The sequence below is a fragment of the Thunnus maccoyii genome, chromosome 6 (genome assembly GCF_910596095.1).
Source record: "Thunnus maccoyii chromosome 6, fThuMac1.1, whole genome shotgun sequence".
Taxonomy (NCBI): Eukaryota; Metazoa; Chordata; class Actinopteri; order Scombriformes; family Scombridae; genus Thunnus; species Thunnus maccoyii.
Window position 1 is genome coordinate 3764650 of NC_056538.1, and position 27567 is coordinate 3792216.

The 27567-nt window shown below is 39.3% G+C and overlaps 4 protein-coding genes and 1 long non-coding RNA gene across 11 annotated transcripts in view; 2 read left to right on the top strand and 3 right to left on the bottom strand.

Moving 5' to 3' along the window:
• Window positions 1-1086, bottom strand: part of sgsm2 (small G protein signaling modulator 2) — a 96941-nt gene extending 95855 nt beyond the window's left edge. For all 3 annotated transcript variants that reach the window (XR_006096698.1, XM_042415251.1, XM_042415256.1), the window contains exon 1: window positions 845-1086. Coding sequence is in view for 2 of the 3 variants with exons in the window: in XM_042415251.1 (XP_042271185.1) it covers window positions 845-904 (60 nt within the window). In the remaining variant the exon portion in view is untranslated. The remainder of the gene's footprint in view (window positions 1-844) is intronic.
• Window positions 1087-3715: 2629 nt separating this feature from the next.
• Window positions 3716-14816, bottom strand: tnfaip1 (tumor necrosis factor, alpha-induced protein 1 (endothelial)). 4 transcript variants are annotated; one of them, XM_042415259.1, is made up of 8 exons: window positions 14604-14816; window positions 13482-13543; window positions 12975-13330; window positions 12325-12494; window positions 7692-7775; window positions 7220-7272; window positions 6830-7025; window positions 3716-4502 (listed from the first exon to the last, which is right to left on the bottom strand). In XM_042415259.1, the coding sequence occupies exons 3-8, from the start codon at window positions 13219-13221 to the stop codon at window positions 4272-4274; spliced, it is 981 nt and encodes a 326-aa protein (XP_042271193.1). In that variant the 5' UTR covers window positions 13222-13330; window positions 13482-13543; window positions 14604-14816; the 3' UTR covers window positions 3716-4271. The 4 variants fall into 4 exon arrangements, with proteins under 4 accessions (XP_042271193.1, XP_042271195.1, XP_042271191.1 ...); XM_042415261.1 differs by having other exon boundaries at window positions 12975-13371; XM_042415257.1 differs by having other exon boundaries at window positions 14595-14816.
• Window positions 14817-15129: 313 nt separating this feature from the next.
• ift20 (intraflagellar transport 20 homolog (Chlamydomonas)) lies at window positions 15130-18911 on the top strand. The gene is made up of 5 exons (XM_042415262.1): window positions 15130-15236; window positions 16049-16186; window positions 16307-16392; window positions 16583-16686; window positions 18020-18911. The coding sequence occupies exons 2-5, from the start codon at window positions 16060-16062 to the stop codon at window positions 18099-18101; spliced, it is 399 nt and encodes a 132-aa protein (XP_042271196.1). The 5' UTR covers window positions 15130-15236; window positions 16049-16059; the 3' UTR covers window positions 18102-18911.
• A 1099-nt stretch (window positions 18912-20010) lies between these two features.
• lyrm9 (LYR motif containing 9) lies at window positions 20011-22350 on the bottom strand. 2 transcript variants are annotated; one of them, XM_042414654.1, is made up of 4 exons: window positions 22249-22350; window positions 21555-21711; window positions 20407-20499; window positions 20011-20324 (listed from the first exon to the last, which is right to left on the bottom strand). In XM_042414654.1, the coding sequence occupies exons 2-4, from the start codon at window positions 21678-21680 to the stop codon at window positions 20307-20309; spliced, it is 237 nt and encodes a 78-aa protein (XP_042270588.1). In that variant the 5' UTR covers window positions 21681-21711; window positions 22249-22350; the 3' UTR covers window positions 20011-20306. The 2 variants fall into 2 exon arrangements, with proteins under 2 accessions (XP_042270588.1, XP_042270589.1); XM_042414655.1 differs by having other exon boundaries at window positions 21555-21708; window positions 22249-22347.
• A 3938-nt stretch (window positions 22351-26288) lies between these two features.
• On the top strand, window positions 26289-26905 carry LOC121898457. The gene is made up of 3 exons (XR_006096467.1): window positions 26289-26511; window positions 26598-26668; window positions 26868-26905. It is a non-coding gene; the product is annotated as an uncharacterized LOC121898457 (long non-coding RNA).
• Window positions 26906-27567: the final 662 nt, after the last annotated feature.

Here is a 27567-nt window from a genome sequence, read left to right on the forward strand (position 1 = left end):
TTTACACTAACATTTCAGTGCAGAAAATCTCTGTAGTTGTAGCTTTCGGTGAAGGCAGCATGAGGATCACAAAGGGAGTGGGTAGAGAGGTTACGGGAGTAATGATTTATCCCTCACTAGAGGGATGCGAGACATTCATCACCAGAAACAAAAAGCCTGTAGCGCTGTGTGAGCTGCTGGTAGAGACAGACAACCTGTGCTGAAAAGATGCCTTGCTATTACACTTCAGACAGACGGTGTAACCGAGGATTTCTGCCTGCAGGGCAGCATGTTGGCTCATTAATGAGTGTTGGCTGCTTATGGAAAATGGTAGTTTTATTATAAATTTGAGAGAGATGTTATTCAAACATCACAGCAGATATGCATGTAAGATAGGTATGTTCAATTTAAACTTTTATATTGTACTGTAGTAATATTATAAAGGTGTTATAGCAACACCATAGCAGATTTAAAACACCTTGCACTCAATTTAACCTCGCGATAAAACACCACACATAGAAATTAAGTCCATATAATGCTGTAGTGACTTTAAACGTGAAGTAAACTAGAAAATGATAGCTAACCCTACAAATGTCAGGTATGAACAAAAGAAACAGACATTAAAAAAATGAAAGAGATACAGTTAAGCTAGGTCCATTTATTTAGCTTCAGTTTAGTAAACTTGAATAGATACTACTGAATAGCATTGGCTCGTTAACAGTGCAATATGACCGTGAAAAAATAAGCCAAATAATTACGAAACACTTGCTAGCCTCCTGTCGTGATTTTAAAGTAGATACTGACATAAAATAATACAGTAAATTGGTAAATGTGAAGCTCGGCTGGCCGTCAGACTGGAGCCTACCTCTCGTTTGACGGTCCATAATAATTTCTCTTTGTATTGTTCCTCCGTGGAGCCCTCCATGTCTGTCCGTCTGTCCGCGGTGTGCACGACACAGGTCTGTCTCTCTGACACTCTCCGTCCGCTCTGCCCGGCCTGTCAGAACCGCTTTCCTTTTTATTCCTGGTTTCCTTCTTCCTTCGCTCAGCTGGACTCTGACGCAGCCGTGCAGCTTGACGGCGACGTTATAGGATCCGCCTTCTCCACTACTGATCAATGGAGGAGGAAGAAAAAAAAAAAAATCACTGGCGCTCATACCAGCCTGCCAGCATCCAGCCCCGCCCCAACCTGCAGCATCCAACACACCAACCTGTAGAGCCTGCAAGGTATTTATAGCAGCTTTCTTTCCTCTCCTGGGCAGGAAAGAGTTACAGCAGTAGAGCTGTTCTCATGTGAAAGGTGTGAAATTCTAGAAAATGGGTTTGGGTTTGTCATCGCTAGTTGGTTGTAATAACTCACTCATGCTTATATCTGAGCAGACAGCTCTTTATTACATGGGGGACTACAGTGGAGGAAATAAAGTACATGCATTTCATTTAATGAGCTCATTAACATGCAGCTTTAATATAACTTCATTCACAAGCTTTGGCACCTTAACATGCAGGCACACAAAAAGGCTGCAGCTGATCAAAAAGGATTCTAAAAATAGTGCTTTCTCAAGCACATGTTGACCATCCTCTGTACTGATGCCAGGTTGGCCTGTTGCAAAATACATGACGTCACAGCAACGTGATATAGAATAACCTCGGCTGTTGAAGTCCCTCCTGCTTGTGCCTCCATGTGGGATGAGGGTGCATCTGCAACCCTCAGAAGCCACATTACCTGCAAAAATTTCCTTAACAAGTCTGCATTTTACCTTGTATTTCTGTTCCATGTTCAATTTTAGCAAAGTGTTCTGATTGCTATATTGTCATCTTTTCAGTTTTGATGAAATACTGTAGGTCAGTCATCTTACGTGTTTTAATCCCTGACTAAATGGAATCATTTAGCAAATGTGCTGAGACAGGACTTCCTGATTTTTTTGATACATTTTCAATGAATTCTCAATTGAGACAACTGAAAATATTGCAGAGCTATGGAAAAAGCTAACAACTGAACCTTGAGTTAAGACTTTTAGTCAAATGCTCATTTTATTGGTTTCCAGTCTGGTGATGCAGATCACCCAAATGGAATTGCAAGATAACGGTGATGGGTTGCAAGACGATCAACAGCATAGGAAATTAAAAAAAAAAAAAAAAAAAATACACAAAATTATTTGTTCTAACCTTTGAATTTTTTATCTTTAACAATTTGAGGAGGAACAATTACTGTTTGGTTGAACTGCTCACAACCAGTAGACACATGCAACCTGTAAGAAATGCAAGTGTAAGAAATCAGGGACCTGTATCAACAAGCAAGTATCACCTCAGATGATGATAATGTCTAATCTAATAATGTCACTTGTAATGCGTTTAACTACAAACAAATCACAGCAACACCTTGTGTACATGTACAAGGATGCACACACACACTTGCATGTGGGTACTGCTAATAATTTCACACTATTTTACCGATCTGCAGGTGGCTGTAATGCACCAAGAAACCCAGTAAAGGCAGGGAAGAAGACTGCAAGTTAGTAAACATGGATGTAAATAATACAGAAAAGAAATACTTTAAAAATCAGTTTTATGATTATTTCATGAGGAAGGGAATGCATTCAACATGTTTGTTAGACCTCGAGGATACACAAAATGCATTCTGGTGTTGAGTAACACTCGATGTAAACATAACCTTTGATTGTTAAATGAGAGAATGTAAATGCACTACAGTAATGCTGGTTGCTCTTCATCTCTTTACCTTGATAAAGAGAAACCAGGTTTCTCCTTTTCATTATCTCAGAAATCCACTTACAGCTGAAAGCCAATTTTATTAAATGCATGGAAACTCAGCAAATGCACAAGTGACACTGATTATTTCCAGGAGAAAACGGGTCAGGCAGGAAATCTGAAAACGGATTTCCATGCAGCTGGTAAACTGTAATATTTTCTCAAAGTTTAGTTTTGAAGAAAGACTGGCATATTTTGAAATGTAAGAGTGATATATGATGTCGCAGCTTGAAGGCGGTAGTGCCCAGTTCTTCCTTCACTTTGCACTTGTGTCTAAATGTTAGTATATCGTTCAGCTGTTTAAATCAACTTACATAGATGTATTCATGTCAGTTTTAGTTTTTGATCTATGTATTAAATCATTGTATTATTTTTGATTCAGGGACGCAAAAATCATCCTTCCTTTTGTCCTATTGTCACAGTGTTACTGTCGACTGTGTGTGGCCAAGCATCACCTGCAGTGTGTGTCTGCAGCACGTCTCGCACTGTTGGCTTTCGTCGACCCTCTCCAGCGGCCGTTCATCCTGTTGAACTGGTATTGCAGGCAGTCAAGAGATCCGACCGACCTCATAGCTCAGAATAGTGAATATGTGATTTCAGCCAAACTGCAGTCTCTTTTTTCCCCCCCTTTTCCTTTCTTCTACCACAAGATTACAGGCTGGACAGTTCCACAGCAAAGAAAAGCATATTCTCAATTTGTATTCAAGACATGCCCATGTGATTAGATTCACAGAGGTGTGAAAATGCTTGGGTTGTTTGTTTGTATTTGTACTTCATCAAACAGTGTGAAGAGACAAACAAGACTATTTCGTAGGTCTTTGGCATGCCTGGTTCTTTAAAGTGAGTCAACAATAACCAGAATATGTAACTGCATATGACAGAATTACTTTTCGTCTCCTGATAGTCGAGTTCCAACTGGAATTTCCAATTATGCCTGTCGACTAAAAGCAAAACAAAGACAAACAATAGCTGAATAATAAGAACTTTTATCTTCACAACTGGAAAAAGGCATTATGGTCAACTGTATTAAAACATGTTAGAGGCACACTAGTTTTAGAAAAACTAAAACAGGTTCATCTTTGGCAAACAACAGGCTGTTGTAAATGTGTATATGAAAAATACAATCTACTATATAAATATGAAACACGCTCTCCTGCTGATTCAGAGTGTAAGTGCTATGATTGTAACAGTATTTCTTCTAAGAAATAGTGCATATTAGTGATTTTCCTCCACTACTAAAAACCTACAGTTCTCTAGATATTTAAAGTAGTTGCTCTGAATCCTCTGATAATGATAATTCATAAATTATGATGGACAGAGCAGACAACATCACGTTCATCTAGATTAAAAAGTCAGATGCAATTACATCAAGGCCACAATTTGGACTTCTTTTAGATAGTGGTAGAGGAAGTAAGATGATAAAAAATTCAAAAGAGAAATGTATGAGCCTCAGCAGACTTCATCTTCAAATGTCCGTCATCAATCTGAAAAGCTGAAATCTGCCTGGCGGGTTTGTGGTTTCAGTCTCAGTGTCCCAGTGTCCGGTCGTCGTATGTGCTGTACCTCTTGACGTGGATTCGACGCACGCGCTCTCGAAGCTCGGCTCCTCCAGGCCCCTCCTCCTCCTCACTGTGAGAGCCGCAGTTGGAGTAGCTCCGACGAGTGGCCTCCAGCAGGGAGTTGTCAGGCAGCGGCATCGTCTCGTACAGCAAGGTGTTCAGAGTCTCCTCATAGATGCGAGCTTCAGGAAACTCCACCTGAGGTAGAAAGAGACAGAGATGATAAAAAACACGAGGTCAAGAAAACTCAAGAGTGTTATCCTGATAAAGTATTCACTGTTTCTTAAAGAGTGCCTCTTCTGTATATATGATTTTTTCCCATTGTGAATAAGTACTGAATACACATGACAATTTACAGATCAAAATAGTTCCTTCTAGATTTTATTCATTCATACAGGCAGAGCAAACATAGCTGGTGGTACAGAAAAACTGCTTTTGTTAAGTAAATGCGATGGCAATTTAGCATGTCAGTCTCATGTCTGGATAAGAGATACTTTTACATGATCAGTTAGAAATAATGGAGAGAGGAACAGTACAAGCAGAAACAGCCACAGTGATGATGATGTTTGATGAAGAGCTACAGACGACCAGCACACCTCCAACAGGTAAACTACTTATTTCACTTAGCGGTGCTGTGTAATGAAGTCATGGTTTGGCATGACTTCCCCCAAAACAATGGAAAACTGCCATAATGTTAGCAGAGTGGAGCAGTGAACTTGCATGCTGTGCGTGGAGCAGATCACCACATACAGAAATTCGTCATGAGCTGACGTCAGCTCGGGCTGAAAGTAGAAAAAAACGTTGGAAACCGAGTGTTCAGAGCAGTCTGAACTTGGTCCTTTTTGCTCACAGTAATTATTTCTATGTACATTTACCCCTTTATTTGACACTTTGGCCACATTTAATATGAACATCTGAGATTGTAACATTATATATATATATATGTTTAAGAGTAGGCTTAAAACTTTCCTTTTTGATAAAGCTTATAGTTAGGGCCGACCAGGCTCACCTTGGACCAGCCCTTAGTTATGCTGCTATAGGCCTAGACTGCTGGGGGACTTCCCATGATGCACTGAGCTCCTCTCTCCTCCTCCTCCTCTCCATCTGTATGTCATGTTACATCAATGCATGTCAATAACTTTGCTTCTTCCCCGGAGTTTTTTTTGTGCTTTCTCATCTCAGAGGAACCCCTGGGTTCTGGGCCGAGCCTTTGCGGTCCTTCACAGTCCTGATGGCGTCCTTCCCTGGCTATTGCTGCTTATACTTATTGTTATTGTTATGATTGTTGTTCTTCTGTACCCCCTCCCCCTTTCCCTCTCTCTTTCTCTCTCTCAACCCAACCGGTCAAAGCAGATGGCCGCCCACCAAGAGCCGGGTTCTGCTTGAGGTTTCTACCCGTTAAAGGGGAGTTTTTCCTTACCGCTGTCGCCAAGTGCTGCTCATGGGGGAATTGTTGGGTCTCTGTAAATTAAAGAGTACGATCTTGACCTGCTCCATGTGAAAAGTGCCTTGAGATGACTTTTGCTGTGATATGGCGCTATATAAATAAAAATTGATTGATTGATTGATTGATATATATACACGACTGAAAATATAGGTCCCCATGCTCATCTGCAAATAATAATTTAATGAGAGTCCTAACGTCTTGTCAGTCAGTGCTTTTTCACTGTCAGACTCTAGAAAGTAGTAGTCATGATCATTAATCAATGCTTCACCAGCAAAATAAGTTTTATAACCCATCAGTGATGCAGCCTCGGTAAGAGAACAGAAACCCTCTTCATCCATATAATTTAAAGTCCCCCTACACTCAAAAATGTGTTATGCTTATTTTTACTTTATTTTGATATTCACTGTGCAGAATGATCACTAAAAGATTGTTTTCACATTCATCTGCTGAAAGTGGAAAGTTTCTCTGTGCTCACTTTAAATCTGACCATTAATGTAAAAGCCACCTATGCCAGAATAACAAAAAGCTGTCAGTTTAACAACTTGATGAAGCCAGCAATGTTTTCCATGTCTGCAAAAGGCTTCACATGGTCCACATGTTGCTGGTGGACAAAAATACATAAAGAAAAGACATCCACATTGTCAGTCAGTACTGATCTGGTATAAATCGCTGCACAAGGCCAAAGTTCCAGCTTACACACAACCAAGGTTCTTTTGAACTGCTAGAGTAACTTGCAAACTATTTGATATGTGTCTACAACTCTAGAGGTTTGGTCACTCCAGTTCCCCTTTTTTGACAGATCCTAGTACTTGGAACCATGTTGTTTAGTTGGTTTAGTCAGACAGAAAGCAAAGCCAATTTTCGCCTTGTGTCAATCGCATGTATTTAACCTCTGGACCATTTCTCTATTCTATGCAGCCAATGTAACAACTATACAGACATTAGCTGTAAGCTGGATAGATATGAACCGTAGTAATTGGAACCATATATTGAACACTCCCACAGACATGGTGCCAAACGTCTACAAGGGTTTCTCCTCCTTTTGAAAAACAGCAGTTGTGATTTCACTCATCCTCACCTTGGTTTGCTTCTTCTCTGTGGCGTAGACTATAGAGGTGCAGCAGACCTCAGCCAGCTTGCGCCCCTGACCATAAAAAGACCAGCAGCAGATCTCGTCTCCAATCACGTCTTTGATGAAGAGGACACGGCCATTGAAGCTGAGCGACAGCCTGTCAAACAGCTCGATGTTCTTCAACAGGTTGTCGTCTGAGTTACTGTCAAGACAAAAGCAAAGTGATCTTGAGAGGTTGTGCCTCATAATTTACTCCACTCTGTGGCCTGTGGCTCATTAGAGTTTATTACTTCACACAATCAGTGCTTCCCTTGCAGAGTACTTTGAAGAAGAAAAAAATCAATTAACTTTGTAATGATGGATGCCAGAGGGACCTCTGGAAGAAGTCTTTCTTACCTGGTGTAGGAGTACTTGTTATTGCTTCTGTTGTACACGAGCTTCACCACAGGCTAACAGAGGACAAAAAAAGATTAAACATCCTAAATGTGCCAAGTATGTATTAACTTCAAGTAGGCATTATCCATTTGGCAGGAATACTGTGACAAAAAAGCAGAAAATTAATGTTTCTATGAATATTTAAGTGCATTCACATGAAAGAATAAGCAAATTATATCTTCATCCTTCAATAGCTGTTAAATGAGATTAAAAGAACATAGCTAATATTATTTTGTCTTTTAATTGTCAACAACAAATCCCATATAAAGACTTATCATAAGAGCAATTTGATGACGTTTTGAGGTTTTCTGGTGACACCATCGAACTAACCTTAGGACCTAACTTAGTAAAATGCTGTTAAAATAATAAAATAATGACTTGGGCGTTATTTTCAGCTTCATTCAACGCCTAGAAAGTCATGGTCTGTATTTACCTTGGTAGAAGACTGGATGAGCCTCTCCTCTTCCTTACTGGAGGTGACCACAGGTATAACACACAGGGGTTGCTCTTTATTGCCCTGTCAATCACACACCAACATACACTGGTAGTTAGGGGTATCATTTCTTTTTTAAGTGAGTTTTTAAAAATGATTTAAAAGAAGAAACAGAGTTTGTAGCCCTGAAGTCGTCAGGCACTGCAAATGCTCCATCACCTTTGTGCCTGAGTCTCTAAGTCTAGACCTTGGAACAATGAGAAGAGAGGCTTCTGACCATGTCAGGGAGTGGGATGGACATAAGGCAGCAAAAGGTCAGAAATATAACTCAGAGCGAGGCCTCCTGGGCTTTTAAAGTAATCAGTAGAATTTTGTTATCAGTTCAAGAAGCAGCAGGTAGCCAGTGTAGGGAAACCATGATCAGTGAAATGTGATCATGTTTCTTTGTGCCAGTTAAAATCCTAGCAGCTGAGTTTTGGGTGAGTTACAAGCAGGAGAGAGATTTTTCCAGAGAGCAGGGGGTTACAATAGTCTGACTGGTAATGAAGGCGCAAATAACAGTTCCCAGATTTTTGGCAGACACAAACAGTCTAATCATTGAAATGTTTCTGAGATGTAGAAAACAGGATTGAACTACTGAATTAACATGTTTGTCAGAGCTGAGGCTGAAGTCAAAAATGACGCTAAGATTCCTGCAATGCTGAGTTACTGAATGTGACAGTGAACAAAGAATGGCACCTGGTGGTGACACTGTGTTTAGATCCAGAATGGATTAATGGCCAACATCAGCTGCCAGCAATAAGTAATCCATGACCTTTAGTAGAGGAGTTTCTCTTCTTTTTCTTGAAACCAGACTGAAAATTCACAAAGATATTGTTTCCAGAAACAAATTTGAACCATTAATCTTGTTTGGAACATGGCAAACATCACTAACAAAATGTCCTTCCATTAGTGAGGTGGGTTTAAAATCAGCCAAACACTGAAATGCATGAAGAAACAAGGGTGAAGGAACAAGGCAGATTAATGTGCACTGTTATACTCTTGGTACAGATTTCCCACCTCTCTTCTGTCCACTTAGTTCCAGCACAATTAGGTTGACAAGTATATCATTATGAAACAAGATAGGTTTGTAAAAGCCGAGCCATGCTTTACCCTGATGAAGACTGATGATCATATTCAAAAGTCATTCAAAACATTTTGATACAGAAGAAAAACTCTGAATTTGGTGACTATAGAGCAAGAGGGGTCTGAAGGAGTGTCTTATAAGTATCATCTTTATATGTAACTTCTAAGCTAATTTAGGGATGTTTATCCTTAATGGACATCCAAGATACCACTAACAGTGGAAAAAGAAAGTTCCATGAACTCCGGCATTATGTATATGACATCTGTGTCATCAGAATTTACTGAGTAACTAGTGCAGTGACCATTTAAAATGTGCATGTTCAGAATGAATCAATTGCTTGGCCTCCGGCTGCTACTTCAACGCATATAAACATTAATACAGTTGATGTGAGGCGTGAATGAGTATATACACCAACAACATGAAAGAAACTAACATTCTATTATACACAGATGATATAAATAAGTACTCTAATAATAAATAAATGTTCTTTTCTCATTTCAAGTAGCCTAAAATAAGGAATGCATTTAAAAATAAAATAATGTGCATCCTAAAATAAAGTGGATCGATCATATTGAGCACTTAGATCGTTCTTGTTTTCTGTGCCTTTGGTTCGGATTTGAAAGGGTATGTTCGCTCCAAAGATTTGTGCTTCACAATCGCCACGGTCTCAGAGCATATGAGACAAACTGGTTTTAACTATATTCATTGTGTATTGGCTCTGAGTGCTTCCTAAACACGGGTGAACTATGCTCAAACATGTACCTGAACGCCTCCTGGGTAGACACCATGGTTCATTTGCTCCTGCTGCTGATCGTGCTGCACATGCTACACTTTCTGTCTAGACACAGGGTACGAGTGTCCATTCCTGATTAAAAGTTGTTTTCGTTGTCTACTTTTCTCTTTTAAGAGCACTTTTCTCTGAGTCATGTCACGCCTCATCTCTGGTCTCTCCCTGACATGCTGGAGTCAGTTGGCAGAGCCCTGAAGCGCCGTCCTGCCCCTGCACAGAGTGGAGCAGCTCCTTGATCGATGGTTTATTCAAAGTGTGTCCAAATTGCACCAAATTCAATACTGCACTCCCTTGGGTCCCCAGCCATACACCTGCCAAGTGTGGAGTCGATAGGATGAACAATTCTCAAGATATGCAAAGGACATACATACATACAGAGATTCCTTCATTTAGTAGAGAGATGACTCTGAGAAGAAGGGATGCAAGTTTGAATGTGTGTGACATGTCAACTTAGTGGGAAAAAAAGAATATTACTGCACAAATATGGATGCTGTTTGCATCTGTTTAGAAACACATTATCTATTAATATCTAAATAATGCATTTGGTTACATTCCTACACACTACATGCTAGGCACACAATGCAAAAATGGCATAGACAAGCTCTCTGCTTACAGAGCACATGTTTAGATCAGCCTTCTTGGGGCAGGACAGCAACTGCACACAACTAATCCACAATAACAGCTATAATTGAAGGATTTATACAATCCCAGATCTTCTACAGCCCTCCTGATGGTATCCATTCGTGATGAAGTACTGAACAGAATTGTTCACACGGGAAGTGAGGTGTGAAGTGGCAGCTGTTCATTTTGTAGTGTTGTTCATTTAGCACATGAGATGAATAACATTATAGAAGGTGTTAGTGATGTCTTGATACAGTTGTTGCTACACTTTAAGAGATGCCCTTACACTGTCCTTCGCTCTGTATGTTGCTTACTCAGACTGTGTAATGAACCTCAGAGGAGGCAAGTTGAGCGCTCTTCATTCATAAACTACTGGACATGATGATGAATGAGTGACAGCCGGTGAGCTAAGAAATTCAATGATGCTGCCTTGCAATCTGTCCCCCTGGAAACCAAAGGATGTGTAAAGCTTGGCAGCCCGGCAGACATTCCCGTGAACATCTGTCAGTATGATGCATACCCACTGACACTTGTCTTGCACAGATGGTGCCGCAAACTGTATTGCTGCCGTAGCCTAGAGGCATAAATACACACTGTGGTCCACAGTAAATCCAATCTGTGCACCTGAGAGGCTCTGTTGTTGAGTTGAATAGCACTCACTACCGCAGCAAACACAGAGTCAGGGTAAGGCACAAGGAAACATGAACTGTAGACTGAAGGAATTTTTATACATTGCCAAGGAAGTAAATAGAAAGTAGGGGTGGACAATATGAATAAAATCCTCTATTACGGTATAGAATATTTTATATCTTGATAGATATATACAGTACTGTGCGAAAGTTGTAAGTTTAGGCACGACCATGAATGTCTTTAGTTGCTGAGATATTTCAATTTATCACACTGATGCAAATCCGGTATTGCCTCAAAGCAGTCCAAGTCACTGATTTGCAATACTGTCACAAATACAAACAGTATGGCTAATCTCTAAGGGTTGACAAATATGTCTTCTCACAGTACAATATGTTTTCATATCGCCAAAAACCTGTTTAGGGACTAACTTCAGGACAAATTTTACCTGAAATTCAATGTCAGGAAGCTATTTCCAGTTTTTGCTCCTGAGCCATAGTTCAGGAACAAAAAGTCCCTGCTTCCAAGCAAGTGTTTTTTCTCACTGGAACTACTAGGGTGAAGTTTGCAAAGATTAACATTTACATAAAAAAAAAAAAATATGCCTAACCAGTGGCTAATGACAAAGACCAGACGGATTTACTTCTGGAGACTTCAAATTTACCAAGAGTAACAAAGGAACAGAACATGGCCCTGACAGCAGAAATTATAGCAGAAGAAATAAACATGGTAATTTCAAATCTTAAGGCAAACAAGTCCCCCAGCACAGATGGGTACACCTCAGAGTATGGTGTTATATTTGTGCCTCATTCCTGAGTGAGCAATGGGAGATTTGGAGCACAGAAAATTATATTTTGCAAGCACATAAATTATATTTAGAAGAGAAATTATACGCAAGCAAAAAATCATTTCATTTGAGAAAACAAAAATCTATTCTGTGCTCAATAAATGTATTTGCACGTTTGCTATTATCCATATTAAATGTGCAATAATAACCCCTCTCACTCAGTTTTACTCATATGCCCTCTCACAAACTTGCTCAGTGTGCTGACAGACCGCTGCACACTAGCTCACATTGTCTCTCTCTCTCAACCTCTCCACTCTGTGCACACTCAACTTTGCCTGCACACTCACTCAACCTGGCACAGCGTTACAAATGTTCCACAAAATCAACCAATCAATCGGAGAATTCTGATTGGCTGTTTCATCTCCAATTAGATCGCTAGTAGAACTCTCTAACGCATCCCGGAAGCAGATTTCATCAAAGGTATTGCAAAGAATAATGTGATATCACAAAACTAGAAATACATAACTCACCTGACGCTGCCTCCGCCTAATGTACAATGTGTTGCTACTCTACCCCGGCCCTCATAATCCAGATGTAGCTCAAGTTGGTGATGATATACAACAAAAAATAACTTGCATGTCAAAGATAATTGTAAATACCAGTCTGTACACATGTGACTGACCTGCAGGGTGTTTTGACAAAGCTCCACGAGGCCCTGGACGAGGTAGTACTTTGCCTCAGCCTGCAGCTCCAGGACCGCCTGGCGGCCTGTGGGTAAGGTGACTGTGCCATCACGCAGGTAGCACAGGACGCTGCCAAAGTGCTTCCCACTGCGGTCGATCAGGATCCAACCTGAACGAAAACGACAGATCAAGTTAAAAATATGAACACAAACAAACCCTTGCATCTCTGAGAGGGAACAATGTTGTAATTATGTGATATTTCACTTTATATAACACATATTACGTGTTATTTCATTAAAATTATCTCATCCATTCTTGACTTGGCCAGTCATGGTCATGATGAGCAACAGGTGAGGTTATTTGGACTTTGAATGTTTATAGGTGCAATGGATAAGACATTTGTGATGTCATGTCATATTGTGATGTCCATATGCCATAAATGTGTCAGTAAAGCCATAAGTTTCATCAAAGTATACAGAAAATCAGTCACAATACTTTTATTATAACTTACATTGTTTTACCTGCAATGTCATGTTAAATAGAACATTAAACTGGCAATACACTAGTACTAATGTTGACATATTGTGTTATAGAACGATAACAGCATAATATGGATTTTAGTTTTGATTTATTTTCAGAAATAGCATACCGTCTTTATCAGTGAATACTTCCTTCTTTCCGCTGAACATTTCTTTCAGCATGGAGTTCTGCCTGGTCAGCACTTGCAGTGTGGTGTAAAACAGGGTCCCACCAACATTGAGCCGGACATACTTGTTGCCCAGGCCCACTGCTCCTCTATAACTGCAGGTCTTTGTCTTGGGACATGCCAAATGAGGGGCTGGGGAGGTGGAGGCAGACTGGGTGTGATGCTGGGGCAGGCAGCTGTCCCCGGACATGTCCTTCTGGAGGTAGATGACCACCCTGCAGACGGAGGTCCGAAGGTCCCCCGCCGTGGTGACAGCTACTGATGAGGCCGCCACAACCTCTCACTGCTCCAGCTCATTCCTGGCAAAACACAAGAGCCCTGAACTGATGCTGCAGTCTTTCTATGGAGCAACATAGAGAAGACTGATGTTGATAAATACTGTTTAAAAGGTAAAGCAGGGCCCCCAGTGGACAAGGGCATGTATCACAAAACAGAGTGGAAACCACCTACCCTAATGTTATCTTTTCCTCTGGTTCCCCTTCCCAATAAATGGAATGTAGCTGGGCAGGAAACTACAAGAATGAGGGACATTACAATTAATAATAAAATAAAAGGACAAAATAATAAAATCTACAACGGGGGGCAGCTCACCTGTCTTCAGATACACTAAAATTAGCACTATTTTAGATCTCTCTACAATATCTTGGTAGTGCTTCTCCTTAAAAGTAGAGCTAGTTCACCAAACCTAAAACTGTTACCTTATGTATATTACAATTCTATGAACAAAGCTAAAAGCTTAGTTTGCGTTAATGTATACAGCATTATCTAGGTACAGCGGTGCTAACAAGTAAACATTGGGGTTTGTAGCTTCAAATTGCTGCCAGGTAGCTATTTCACTGATATTTTGTTAGCTTGTGTTAAGTTACACGCCGAATCTGGGCACAAGTGTAAATATACTAAGTCAGTCTAGTTAAACAGTGGCTAAATAAACAGCTAAGACCTAGTAAACTAACTATTAGGTTACTGAATCAACAGCGAGCTGAAGGTTAGCTCGGGTGTCCTTTTCGGTCATAAAGCGTTACAGAAATGTAGGACTGAACTCCCTTTAAAAATGTGGTCGTTTTAACATTTTCTTCTTTGTCGACAAGAGCCCAACATTGTATAACGCTACTTTAGTTATTGATTAAATAGTTATGGTCTTTTGACCAGTTCGTCTGGTCGATACTAACTCACTACCCACCAATGTTTTAATGCCAGAAAATGTGTCTGTGAGTTAACGCTAATTTGGTTAACGTCAAACTTTGTCACAGCCTCCTTCTACATGGGCGTGTTTTGCTAATGTTGGCTAATGTTGGGTAGTCAAACTTCGAGGCAGCACCAAGCCTAAAAGTTGAATATGTATTCAAATCTGGGTTAGTTTTTGTTTTGAACACACCCCGAATTAACGTTGGTTATAACGTAAACCAACTTTGGGGAAATATTTTAAGTTATCGCGATGTGTAAGGTATACTGAACAAAAGACACATTAAATTGCCAGATTTTTCAACTGAGTGCGTAACGTTATCGTGCCTCGGCTTCATCCAGCAGCGAACACGTAAATTAACGGGGCATCAGTTTACGTACTTTACTCACCGACCTCTCCGTGTTGTCTCTTCGTGTTGTCAAATAACCGCACACCGTACGGCTAATTAACTTTCCCTATATCGCCGTGAGACAGACATCCACAACAGTATCAAGATTTGAGTTATAAAAAGTGCGAAAAGTTAAACTCCCTCTTCCTCCTCCTTCTTCTTCTACTGAATTTACTGCAGGCTGTATGTTGTGAAGTGTAATGCTGCTCCCCTCAGTCAACAACACGCACTGCGAGCCTTTCTGTTCTGTAAAAGCAAGTTTCAGTGTGTTTATCATGTGTTTATTATTAATATTAGGGCCACACAGAGGAAAAACATTCTGAGATTTCGAGAAAAAAAGTCGTAATATTACGAGAATAAAGTCATAATATTTGGAGAATACATTAATAATTTTACGACAGAAAAGTCGTCATTTTATGAGAATAAACTGTTATTACAAGAAAAATATAATAGCCTATTTGAGTGGGAAATATCAGAGGAGCAGACACACACACGCAGATATATAGATATATAGAGAGAGGCAGAGAGGCAGTGTTTGGTTTCCCTGGCAGCGGGGTAGGAGGAGCTTTGAGCTCTGCCACATAGTCACACAACACGGAGCCATCTGCGTTAGCGGTGATAGCGGCTTAAACAGGTAAAATATAGAGTTTTCTGTTCTGGACGTGGTTAGTAATAGTTACGAATAGCTGTACAGTGATTTAATCACTCTTAAAGAGCGTAACGTGAGTGTTTTTAACTCGTTGTCCAATTGGCTTTTGTCAGCAGGCTAATGTTAGCGAGATATAGCTAACTAGTTAGCTGAGTTATCTCAACAAATTTTAGCAAGATAGCTAACATTAACACCGTTAAGGTCATAGGCAGGGATACGATACTTTTTCCACATTTGGAGACTAACCGTAATATTAATTTTGTGAAGTTAACGTAAAGTCATTGCACACATTAGACGCAGTGTGCTAACGTTCACAACAACTACATAACTTAATCCCATTTGAAGTAACTTGACGTTAGTTATAGCTATGTAGCTATCTAACTAAGAAAGGTAACACTTAACCTAAAAAACTGACGACTAAAGTTAAAATGCAAAACAAGGCAGTGTCTCGTCTTGCCATATGGTGGTCTCTCATTGAAGGTCATAGTTCAATGAAATGTTTATTTTGCATCAGCAAACAGGGCAAATGTTAACATTACTGGCAACCAGTTGTCATCGTCAGTAACCCAGATATTGTCACTGTGTGATTGCCGGATAACAAGTCACTTGTCAGCATAAGATAAGTTATCAAGCTATAAAGCCGTTGATTTCAGTGTAAAGTGAACTTTTCTTTTCTTGCTGCATCAGTGAAACATATGTTGTAAAAGAGGGCTGTCCATTCGATAGCCTATGAATCAAAGCTGTATTTTAGTTGTGGTAATTGTGTTGTTCTTGTTCCTTTTCCTTCTTTGTGTCAGGCCCTGTGGCCATGGCTAAAGACCCATTAGCAGAGGCAGGCTTTTATTTTGATGAGCTCAACAAGCTACGGGTACTGGAGCCTGATGTCAGCCATAAGACCTCAGAGCTCAAGGAGGAGTGCAAAGAATTTGTGGACAGTAAGCACAGAGTATTTTGTTACATGCATTTCGATTTGGTCACACCCCCCCCCCCCCCCCCCCAACTCTCTCTCCACCGTCAACAGGTCACACAGGATGTGTAAATATGTGCTTTTACAGAAATTGGACAGTTTCAGAAGATAGTTGGAGGTCTGATTGAGCTGGTAGATGAGCTGGCAAAAGAAGCAGAGACAGAAAAGATGAAGGTAAGCTTGACATTTGAAGCTGCTTTTCAGTAGCTGTATGTCCCCAAAGCTTTGAAACACCTGGATGTATTAAAACTACCATTGAGCTCATCTTAGTTGTTTCAGGTACAATATACTGTACAGTATGTGCTTCTGTTTGGTTATGAGAGCATGACTTTATTTGCTACCATCATGTGTTCTTCTCCTTTAGGCCATTGGAGCAAGAAACCTGCTGAAGTCTGTGGCAAAGCAAAGGGAAGCCCAACAGCAGCAGCTTCAGGCTCTCATCGCAGAGAAGAAGATGCAACTTGAGAGGTAAACAGTGGATACAGTGAGTTAGCCTGATAATCAGACTGAATTGCCATTTCATTTTCGCTGCGTTATTTTTTTTTTTACAAAGTGCCACGTGTACCAACCACAGACTGTAAAAAAATATGGATGTAGTCACCGCTTTTTAAAGGTATCCACCAATCTGAAGTCCAATGGGAGAGAATTCTGGAGTTTAGAAGGAATGACTTCAAAGGCACAGTAGCTTTAAGTTTTAAATCTGAAGGGATAACCAACCAACCAACAAACCTTGATCAGTACCTGACCATGAAGAGCTCTAAAAGTAATCACAAAAATCTTGGATTGGATGCTGACTTTGATGGGGATAACACTATGAGGTCAGGTGTTGGCATGGGTCACACAATGCACAATTAAACAGTTCCTTACATTTTTTATGAGCTGTCCTTCAAATTTAGTATTAGACACTGCAGTGACGTGCTCATGAACTGATTTAACATGATTAGGACACTTAAGCTGAATTCTAAGGTCTTCACACAAGAAAAAACAAAAAAAACTTCATCATTTTATTCCAACTGCTGTTAGTGCTTACACTTCAACTGTCATCATCTTTCAGTTTTCCCCTTGAATTGATACCAACTCTCAGAAACTTCAGCTCAATTCATCACTTACATTTGAGCTCCTTTCAGTGCCTGGACTTAAATTAAACCTTTAACACATTTCACAACATGTATTTTAACTACCATTTCAACTTCTTTGAGTAATTGTTTTAACTCCCACTTCAAAGAGAAACAGTCAGATAGTTATAGAAAATAAACTGTAACACTCATTTCAAATGAGAACTTTTAACATTTATCAGCTGGACATTTCTGAAGAAGCCCATAGTTGACCAGGCTCGACTGTGTCACGTAGCATCTAATCAGTCACGTGCTGTAGTCTGCTGCCACATCAGTTTTGTTGATTTTGTTCATTTTGTCTACTATGAATGCCATTTTTATAAATTTCATGCCTGTGATGGAGAATGTAGTTTTTATTTAACTGCCATAAATTAAATGCATTCATTCTGTAATGATCAGTTTTCTGTCATACTGTATAGAGCTGAGACTATTAGTCTCCAATTCCAGATTCTCATGTGAAGGGTTTTTTGTTTTGTTTGGGGATTTGGACTGATGGTCAGATAAAACAAGCAATTTGCAGGCACTGACTCAGGCTATGATAAATTATAATGGCCATTTGTCAATATTATCAGACATTTTTTAGACAAAACAGTGAATATATTAATTGAGAAGATAATCAGCAGATAAACTGATGATGAAAAGAATGGTTAGTTGCAGCCCTGATACTGTGTGTATCCTTGTTTCAGGTATCGTATTGAGTATGAAGCCTTGTCCAAAGTGGAGTCGGAGCAGAATGAGTTCATCGACCAGTTCATTCTGCAGAAATAAGGATGTGACGAGGGAGAGCAGAAAATGTGCGACTTCTGCAGCCACATTTCCAGAGTGCCTGTCCTGTTTTCTCTGGGTGACGCCCACTTCAGAGAATTACTCTGCTGCAGCTCCTTTTCTGAAGCAATCCCAAAGCTCCAACTCCATCCTGAGACATCTTGACACCTCCTGTTTCATTCGACAACCACTTCTAATTCTGACACACTTGGAGTGTGAAGCAACAGCTAGCTCTGCCTCTGGACAGCAGGGGTTAGGATTTACAGTGTTGTAAGCTTGAATCTGTTTGGAAAGTTAAGTTCATTTCACACCAGATGTCTCACATCAAAATCTCAGACCAACAAAGAAGGAAGACAGAGCTATTTATATATAAAAGAACATTATTTATACTATTTATACTGAAGAATTACTCTGTATATCTAGTTTTTATTACTTTTTGTATCAATTGATATACTGCATGTTGCATGAATCTGTAAATAAGTTTTGGTTTTAAAAATACAAAAAGGATTTGATTCCATCATCTGTAGGTTTTTTTTTCCCCATTCCTCTGGTACAACCACTCTGAGGGCACAGTACATAAGAAATACATTCTCCTCTTTTTCAGATACCTATATTCTTCTTTATCTCTGTCATATGTATCATTGTCTCTCATGCATTAATTTAGATGACAAATGGTTATACTTGAATAAATACTGTATATTGCACAATAAAATATGTCATTTTTGCTGTCAAGATGCTGGAGAGGCGAGGGAGCAAATTTCAACATTGTGCTGTTATGTGTTGTTTTAATAAAGATTCCTTGATATCCATATATTTAATGGATGCTCTGTGTTTTTATGCATACATATGTAATGACACTTAAAGCAAGTCATGGATCCAAAATCAAATGTCATTTAGTGTTTTCATATAAAGTTTTTACATAGTTGAGGGCAGTAACTGTGTCTAGTTGACTTTTAAAGGGAAGTGCCACTGATTTTACACGTCAATGTCTTTTCCTAGGTGTTAGGGAGTACTATTGCATGTGTGAAAAAAGTAGTATAGAACCTTTTGTGGCTCTAGAGGGAGCTGTGTGAGACTCGTGATGTTTGAAAATGAAAAAATATCTGGAGGTGTGTAGTTAGAAAGAAGTGAGGTTATCAGACCTCTGTAGCCTGCTCCTCATAGCAGCTCCAGGCTCCATTAGATGCAGCTAACATAACACAGCTGATTCAGATCCAGTATGTTGAGTGATTTTATTCAGATTGCACTGTGGGTAATGTAGGCATCAGATTTTGGCAAGAATGTGTGGAATAAAAAAAGAAAACATCTCTGGTTCTGCCACATTGATTTTGATCTTTTTTCAAAAAAAAAAAAAAAGACTGTTAATGTTTCAACATCATTTCAGACTCTGCATGAGTGACTGACTTTATCAGATCATTTCACCCACCTTCAATTTTCCTCTCTGTGCACCCAAGTCAACACCCTATCACTTTAAAATGCAGTCTGCATATGATTTAGAAAAAAAAAATAGCCTCAGCTCTCCCACCACAAAAAAGAAAAGTAAAAATATCCTGACATTTAACTTCAATAAATCCTACATCCTACACTTCCCATAATGCAAGATGATAGCACTGTTCGCATTCCTCTTAACTAGTGAATTACCTTTAACATGTAAATTAGTGTCATTCCCCTTTCATAAATTTGTTAGGTGTCTGAAATTTTCAGAGCTGAAGAAGAACATGGGTCTATTTTTTAGGTAACAAAATAAAAATAGCAACAGCTCTGACCCTTTGCAACCATTATTATTTGATTACCTGTAAATGTGCTCATCTCAAAACTGAATGTTTGTGACTGTGGACATGAGTATCTGTTCATATCTAAAATGTAAATATTGCTCTAAATAAAGTATGCACTGTAAACAAGACAACTAATCTATAGTTAGAGAATTTGTTTATTGAAAAAGAAACACAGTACACAGTCATCTCATTGCAATCTGAACAGGATGTACACTTTTTAACATTATACACATTATACAATTAACATTATACTGAATTTAGTAGTCAATTTACAGTATATAGTAATAGCCAATGGCTAGTGGGGACGATGAGAACAAATAACACAGTGAACACTCAAGAGTCAGACATAGAAACTGTGTTCCCACAACTACGACTTCTGTCAAGCGCAGCACTACAGAATGCAGGACTGGTGGACACTTGTGGTTTACAGACTTCACTTCTTCTTGGTATACTGTAAATCAAAAAGAGAATTAAATATTGCAGAGGGTATCTATTTTGTATCGTCTTGAAATTAAAAAGGCCTTTATCCCTACTTTATCAAGAATCCAGTTAGCGTCTGCAATAGCTCTTTGGATTATCATTTGTATCCTCTCTGGGTCATCTTCATCTGCATGACTTTTGTAACTCTGGAGAGAAAAAGCAAAGCATCAGGTCAATGTGGTTTTCATGTTTTTATGCTCATAATAGAGTTACAACTGGCATGACCTGAAGCTGCTCTTCTGGTTAGGAAAACCACATTTTACAGGTTTAATAACCATACTATATACTGTATAAGTGGTGCATGATTTCTCGTATGGTCTTACATACTGTATGTCAGCAATATCTGGGAAAAAAACACAATGATTTTGGTATGGTTATAGAGAAAAGGCTTCAGGTCCAAACCAGGAGAAAGTTAAAAATGTGGAAATATTTGAGAGTCTGTGACTATTATCTGGTGACACATTTCATCTCTTCAGCACCTCTGCGGAGAAAAACCGATCTTTCTCCACAAACACAAAACAAGTCAGCAAGTCACACGGCTGAAATACTAATGTGTATGAACAGAAAATGGTTTTGGTCAGGTCAGACCACCATCTACTGGTGAATGCACAGTACTGCACGGTATGTTTTCCCATTAAGTTTATCATCTGATAATCACTGTGAGGTTTAAATTAGAATTATTACAATGTGTATTCTCTATGCTTTTCCGTGTCTTCTGCTATTTAACACCACAGCTGTTACTGAAACTGTGCACACTTTCAGTTTTACCTCCTGCTTGTGATTCTTGCCCAATTAGACTTGTTAAAGCCATGTTCTCAGATCTCAGCATTTACTTTTGTGAGTAGAGTAAAGGTCAGTGTCTTGGTCAGGACCTGAATGTCTCACACATGCATATCTTCTGGCGTTGCAAGAAACCACAAGACCTGGAATCAAGTCATAAATGAAGAGAACAAAAGTCTTGGCAGATTTAACTCATAAGGCAGAACTCAAAATGCTGCAAACTGTTCTGCAGCTGAGACTGTATCACATCCTTTACTGTTCTCACTTTTAAGGGCAGCTCAGAAACTGTCACTTGACAATACAACATCAGCAGTTTAGTCTCTTGTTTATGGTTTAGAAGATACTTATTTAGATAAAAATGATATATAATACAATGTCCATGATTCACATGTATGTATTTTAGATCAGTGCAAGACCTCACCTGTCTAATAGCATGACGATAGTGCTGCTGCATTGCTGCTGTTGGTAACTGTTTGCAGCATCTGAGGAGATATCGGTAGAGCTGCACTGGTGTCAGGATCAACTCAGCTCCAACTAAAGGCGGCATTCCTTCTTCCTCTGGGGTCAACTGACAGCTACTGTGGTGAAAATATAAGTTATATGTTTGCTCAGGTTAGTGACGCTGGTGTACTGGAGTGCATTATATTGAATGGTGCTCCTACTATTTTGCCCACTCCATTAACATTCATGTTGGGGGCAAAATATTAGGAACACCATTCAATATAATGCACCCCAGTGACATTACCCCACCACCACCCACTATGACCTCAATAATAGGCCTAAATATAAATTAACGTTAGAATTATCACCTTTTTGACAATGTCAACAAAAAGTGAAAATGTATAAGCTTCATAAAAGTAGAATTTATGGCAGAGCTGTTACATTAGATTGTACAGGTGTTCCTAATAAAGTGACCGGTGAGTGTATACTTCATGTGTTGTGGTGTTTCCTGTCTGATCTAAGCGCTTATGGGCTTTTATTGGCTAACTAGACTGAGCCGGTCAGGAGGTAAACATAGCGTAGAGTCAGTTACATGTAACGTTAGCTAGGGCTGTCGCTTCCACTACACAGTGGCTACATTATCGCCTTCAAACTAAGGATAAGGATGAGCTTACTGTGGCTGTGAACTGTGGTGAAGTTTGTCAGCAGCTGCTCGGCATCCTAAACACCTCCTCGCAGTCACATTATGAAATTGATCCACTGTATGCGTTATTTTTTTTCATAGGACGGCGAAGTTATGACCCGCCCTACTTTGACTCTGATTGGCTTACCCTGATATTCTTATCCAATCTCACTTGTCATACCTAAATCTAACCAACCCAATCAACGAAGGTAACGAGTATTAGCCAATCAGAGGTAAAGTAGGGCGGGACATGACTTAGCCGTCCTAGGAAAAAAAATTGGCCCTCTGTACACGGATGTGTTAAACACTGTGGCCTTCTTCTGGTGTTTTTACTGCGGTTAGCATCCGTTACACTGACACACTGTCGCCCTCTGCTGCCTGTTCCGAAAACCTAAAACATAGGCCAACATATTTATGCCTTTTACAAGTGCATTTACTCAAGTACCTTTTAAAATTACCTCTACTTAATTTGGGTATTTCAATTTTATACTACTTTTAGCTTCTACTCCACCACAATTCAGATTATTACTCCACTACATTTATTTGACAACTGTAATTAGGCTACTCGTTATTTTGCAGATTAATAGTTTACGTACCAAATTATCATTACCCTATAAAATATATTATACATTTTATTGACACCCAACAGTATGTAAAATGGTTAAAATTTGCTCCACCATCAGGACCATAGCCAGGATTTTAAACATACTGATGTCATGAATCCAAGTCTCCAAAGCACCACCCCCACCCGACACCAAAAAGAAAATTTCTCAAATGTTTTAATTGTTTAGATTTTTCTTATTTTATTAATTTAGTTAAATATTCAACTATTTATTTTCCAACATGGAGGTCTAAATGTTGTCTCAAAGAATTATCTGCAATTGCAGGAATCAAATTCTGGTGGAATATTTTTTTTAAATAATTCATTCATGGTAAAATTTAAATCTAAAAATACTGTAATAAGATAACTCCTCCCAGGTCACTAAAATGCCCAGATTCCTTGAAAAAATACAGAAGACATGACATCAGGGTCTTCAGTGGTTACAGCCCTGATAAAAATACTGCTTACATGTTAATGCATCAATAATAATAATTTGTGATAAAAATCCTAGATAATACTCCGACAATATAATTATACATAACAATATAAATAATAATGTATAATAACCATTTGAAAAGGGGACATTCCATCTACATAATGAGTACTTTTGATACATTTTGCTGATAATATTTCTGCATTTTTACTTAAGTACAATTTTTTTTTCATGTAATGGAGTATAACAGTGGTGTAACACTATTTTTACTTGAGAAAAGGATCTGAATACTTTACCCTGACAAGCTTATTTACTCTCTATGGTGAAGGAATGATTGCTAAATCTTTTAGTTGGTTCTCTACTTGTGAAAGTTTTTGCTGTATCATAGTAAAGCCTGTTTCTATGTTGTTGATAAGAGGGTCACAGTTTTGTAATGTCCCAGTCAGTTTCTGTGCAGCCTATAACTTATAAAGATCTCTTTCCCTGGTAACTGTCATATTTTCATATTCTTACATAATACTTATTACAGTAAATCACTAAATATATGACAATATATACAGTTTACCAATTTTACATATGATGAAGCAATTTATTAGTCCTGGTTAGTACTACTTACTTAGCCTGTGGAAACAGTTGTAAAAAGTCTTTAGTGCCTCTGGAAGAGCTTTGTCAATCCCCAAATAACCCCTGATGATGTCATGTTTGGTACACAATGTTGTTTGTCTGTAGAGCTTATTGAGACATGTTGGTATATACACATAAACTTGACTATTCTGTAACATTGCCCTTTAGTCTGTTTGATTTGGCCATACAAACAACTTTTACCGTCACTACCAGGGAAATAGATGTTTTCTCCAGTAAATAAATGTGTGTGGGCTGATAGTTCTCATACAGTGATGACGGCTTACAGCACATCAAAAGGTTTTTCTTGATGTCTTAAACCCTACCTATAGGTAAGATTTCAGAATTTGGCAATTCTTTGGGGCAAGGCACTGCACACACCCTTCCCCAAGAAACACACTACAAAAATTTTCACCAATTCAATTCAATTCAATTCAATTCAATTCAATTCAATTCAATTCAATTCAATTCAATTCAATTCAATTTTACTTATATAGTGCCATATAACAAAAGTCATCTCAGGGCACTTTTCACATGGAGCAGGTCTAGACCATACTCTTCAATTTACATAGAGAGAGACCCAATTCCCCCATGAGCAAGCACTTGGCGACAGCGGCAAGGAAAAACTCCCCTTTAACGGGAAGAAACCTCAAGCAGAACCTGGCTCTAGGTGGGCGACCATCTGCTTTGACCAGTTGGGTTGAGAGAGAGAGAAGAGGGTGGGGGGTGGGGACACAGAGAAGCAGAACAGCAACAGCAACAACAACAACAACAACAATAATAGATACATTAATAGCAGCAACAAACAGCAACAACAGGACTGTCTAAGTTTTCTGCCAACAAAACATATACCTTCAGGATATTTGAAACAGTCCAAAAACACAATGATATAAGAGTTTATATGTAGGGACTTTGAATAATGGTATAACAACTGTAAAATCTTCTATTTTACAGTTATTCAATTGGGAAAATATAGAAAAATTGCCATTGTGTACAACTACTTTTTTAAATGAACTGTGTTTCAAGCTCAAATTGAAGTAAAAGTTTTAATTGTCCCTCCTGTCACCTGCGCCTACCGTCACCTTGATCCCACCAGACCAGACCAGGTGATGGCTTCATAGTAGACTCACAGGTCAGTCTCAAGACACTTCGCCCATAGAGACTGAGGACAATTTCCAGGTTTCATTGTTAAAACTGGATGGAATCAATTAGCGTTAAAAAAAACAAACAAAACAGCATTACAGAATCAATCCAAAGTCTTTAAGGTGGCCCTTTATATTGGGGCAGTGACATGCAGTTCACTACAGGGGAGAATGGGGGGAGAGGATCATTTCTGGCAGGGGCGTTGCTAGGCCTATTTTGGGGGGGCTTTAGTTCCAGTTTAGTTTTAGCTTTAGTTTACAGTTTAGAATGTAGTTCCAGGTATATCATAACAACAATTTCCACACAAAACATCAAAAATGTTACATAATTTTAACACTGTCAAAGCCAATAATGTGAGCCAATCTAAACCATACGACAAAGTGAAGTGAAGTCAGCAAGTTGAAAGTTGAAAGATGTTGATTTCAATACAGCCCAGCATGTAAATTGTCATGTATACTGCCATATTATGCATATGCCTTTTGTTGATGTTTTTTGACTAACAGCCCTATTGTCCTCTGGCTGGGGATGGACTGGATTTTGATTTCTTCCATATTTGTAGAAATGTCATTCCCTTAATATATCCTCCTTTGTGAGAATGAATCAAAAATATATTGAGAAAGATTAATATTTATGCTGTCAAATGTCACTATGATCTTGAAATTCACCTAGGTTATTAAACATGTAAGTACAACTACAGAACAAAATCACACTTTCTGATTGCACAAACTGTGATTGCACCAATTTACAGTTTGTGTATGAATAACATACTTAGGACCTGCAACTTATCTAAGAGAGAGGAGATAGCATTCCTTGACTTCAATACCTTTACTTGATCTGTGCCTGTTGTAAGTGGATGGAAAGCATTTAAGCGCACAATATGTAATTTCAGCCGCTAGGGGTCTCTCAATCAAAACAATAACAAAAGACGAAGTGTGGTGACGGTGTGAAGCAGCAAGGGATCATGGGAGTTGTTGTCTTCGTTGTTAAACAACCAGTTTCACCGGCATAGGATTACTCCAGTGTTAATTGTTCGGGATGTTTTTACCGGGAGCCGAATTACCCGCAGAGGTCTCCTGGGGTCCGTTTCACAAAGCAGGTTCAACAAACTCTGAATCTAATCCTGAACTCTGAGTTGATCTACTCTGAGATAGGAAACTCTGAGTTTCCGGTTCCAGAACAGCTGATTTGAGTCAGTTCAATTAACTCGGAGTAGTTTCACCTGGAGTTAAGCGCGTGCACCACAACTATAAAAAGCCAGCATCAATGGAGCCCCGATTCGACGAGTCACCATGGCAACGGGGAAGAGGAGGGCGGCGTTTTTTACCCCGCTGGAACTAGAAATCTTAATTTGCTCATACGGCGAGTTTCAACACATTTTAAAAAAGGAAGTGCAACACTGCTGCAGCTGCGAAAGAGAGGTAGACGGCGTGGGAGAACATTGCCGCTCGGGTCAATGCGTAAGTTTAAATGTAGTCCTTTGCAATCACAATATTACAGGGGGAAACTGCTTGAATGGTATAGCCTATTAATTTATTTCATTTAGGTGCAATCCGGCTGGGGAGAAGCACACTTGGCAGCAGCTCAAGATGAAATATAAAAACATTGTTCAAACAGGTGAGACCTCGGCATAATCTCATGGGGGTACCTCATTTTCATCATGTTTTACATTGTAAAGTAAATATTAAGTGGCTGTTTGACTGTGCAGTTTTATCCCCAACATAATGCTGGTTTGACAAACACAAATGTCTTCTCATCTACATCATGTTCTGTTAAATAATTAAGCATATTTAAACTAACACAGACTTCTACTCAGCCAACAGAAAGAAGGCAGATGCCCGTAAAACGGGTGGTGGCCCAGCACCGCCACCTCTAACAGAGGCAGAGGAGCTGGCCCTAAGCCAGAATGTAGGAAGGCCAGTGGCTGAGGGAATCCCTGGAGGGAGCTCATCCTCTGAGCCCACCCCCCAAGACACAAGTGCCTTTATAAAATGTAATATTCCTAGGCCTATATATCTTTTTTAGCGTATTCATACAAATATTTATTTCCCTTTCATGTCTTTTTTTTTTCTTTCTTTTGTCCCAACAGATTCTGATGGTGCTATCTGCCTGGTGGATCCCCCTCACGCCACAACAGACCTTGTAACTGTAAGTAGGCAATACTCCAAAGATTTAGCCAAATGGTAGTTTAAGTATACTGAAACATATCACTCATCTAGGATGAAGAGGACGAGGAAACTGTTTCTGCTGCCTTTACAGAGGGGGATACAGAAAGGCCTATAGAGGTAACATCTTGATATGTTACTGATAGTTCTCTTCCCATTCACATTTCTTACCATTCTGGTGGAAAATAGAGTGACATTTCTAGAGTGAGTATTAACACATTCTCATCCTTTTTAACAGAGCATGGCTGGGCAGCAGCAGCGGGAGGGTCCCTCAACTTCCACTGCACAGATTGACACAGTGAGATAGATGTTCAGTAAACACCAGAGGTTCATTCTGTGGAATTCATGTGC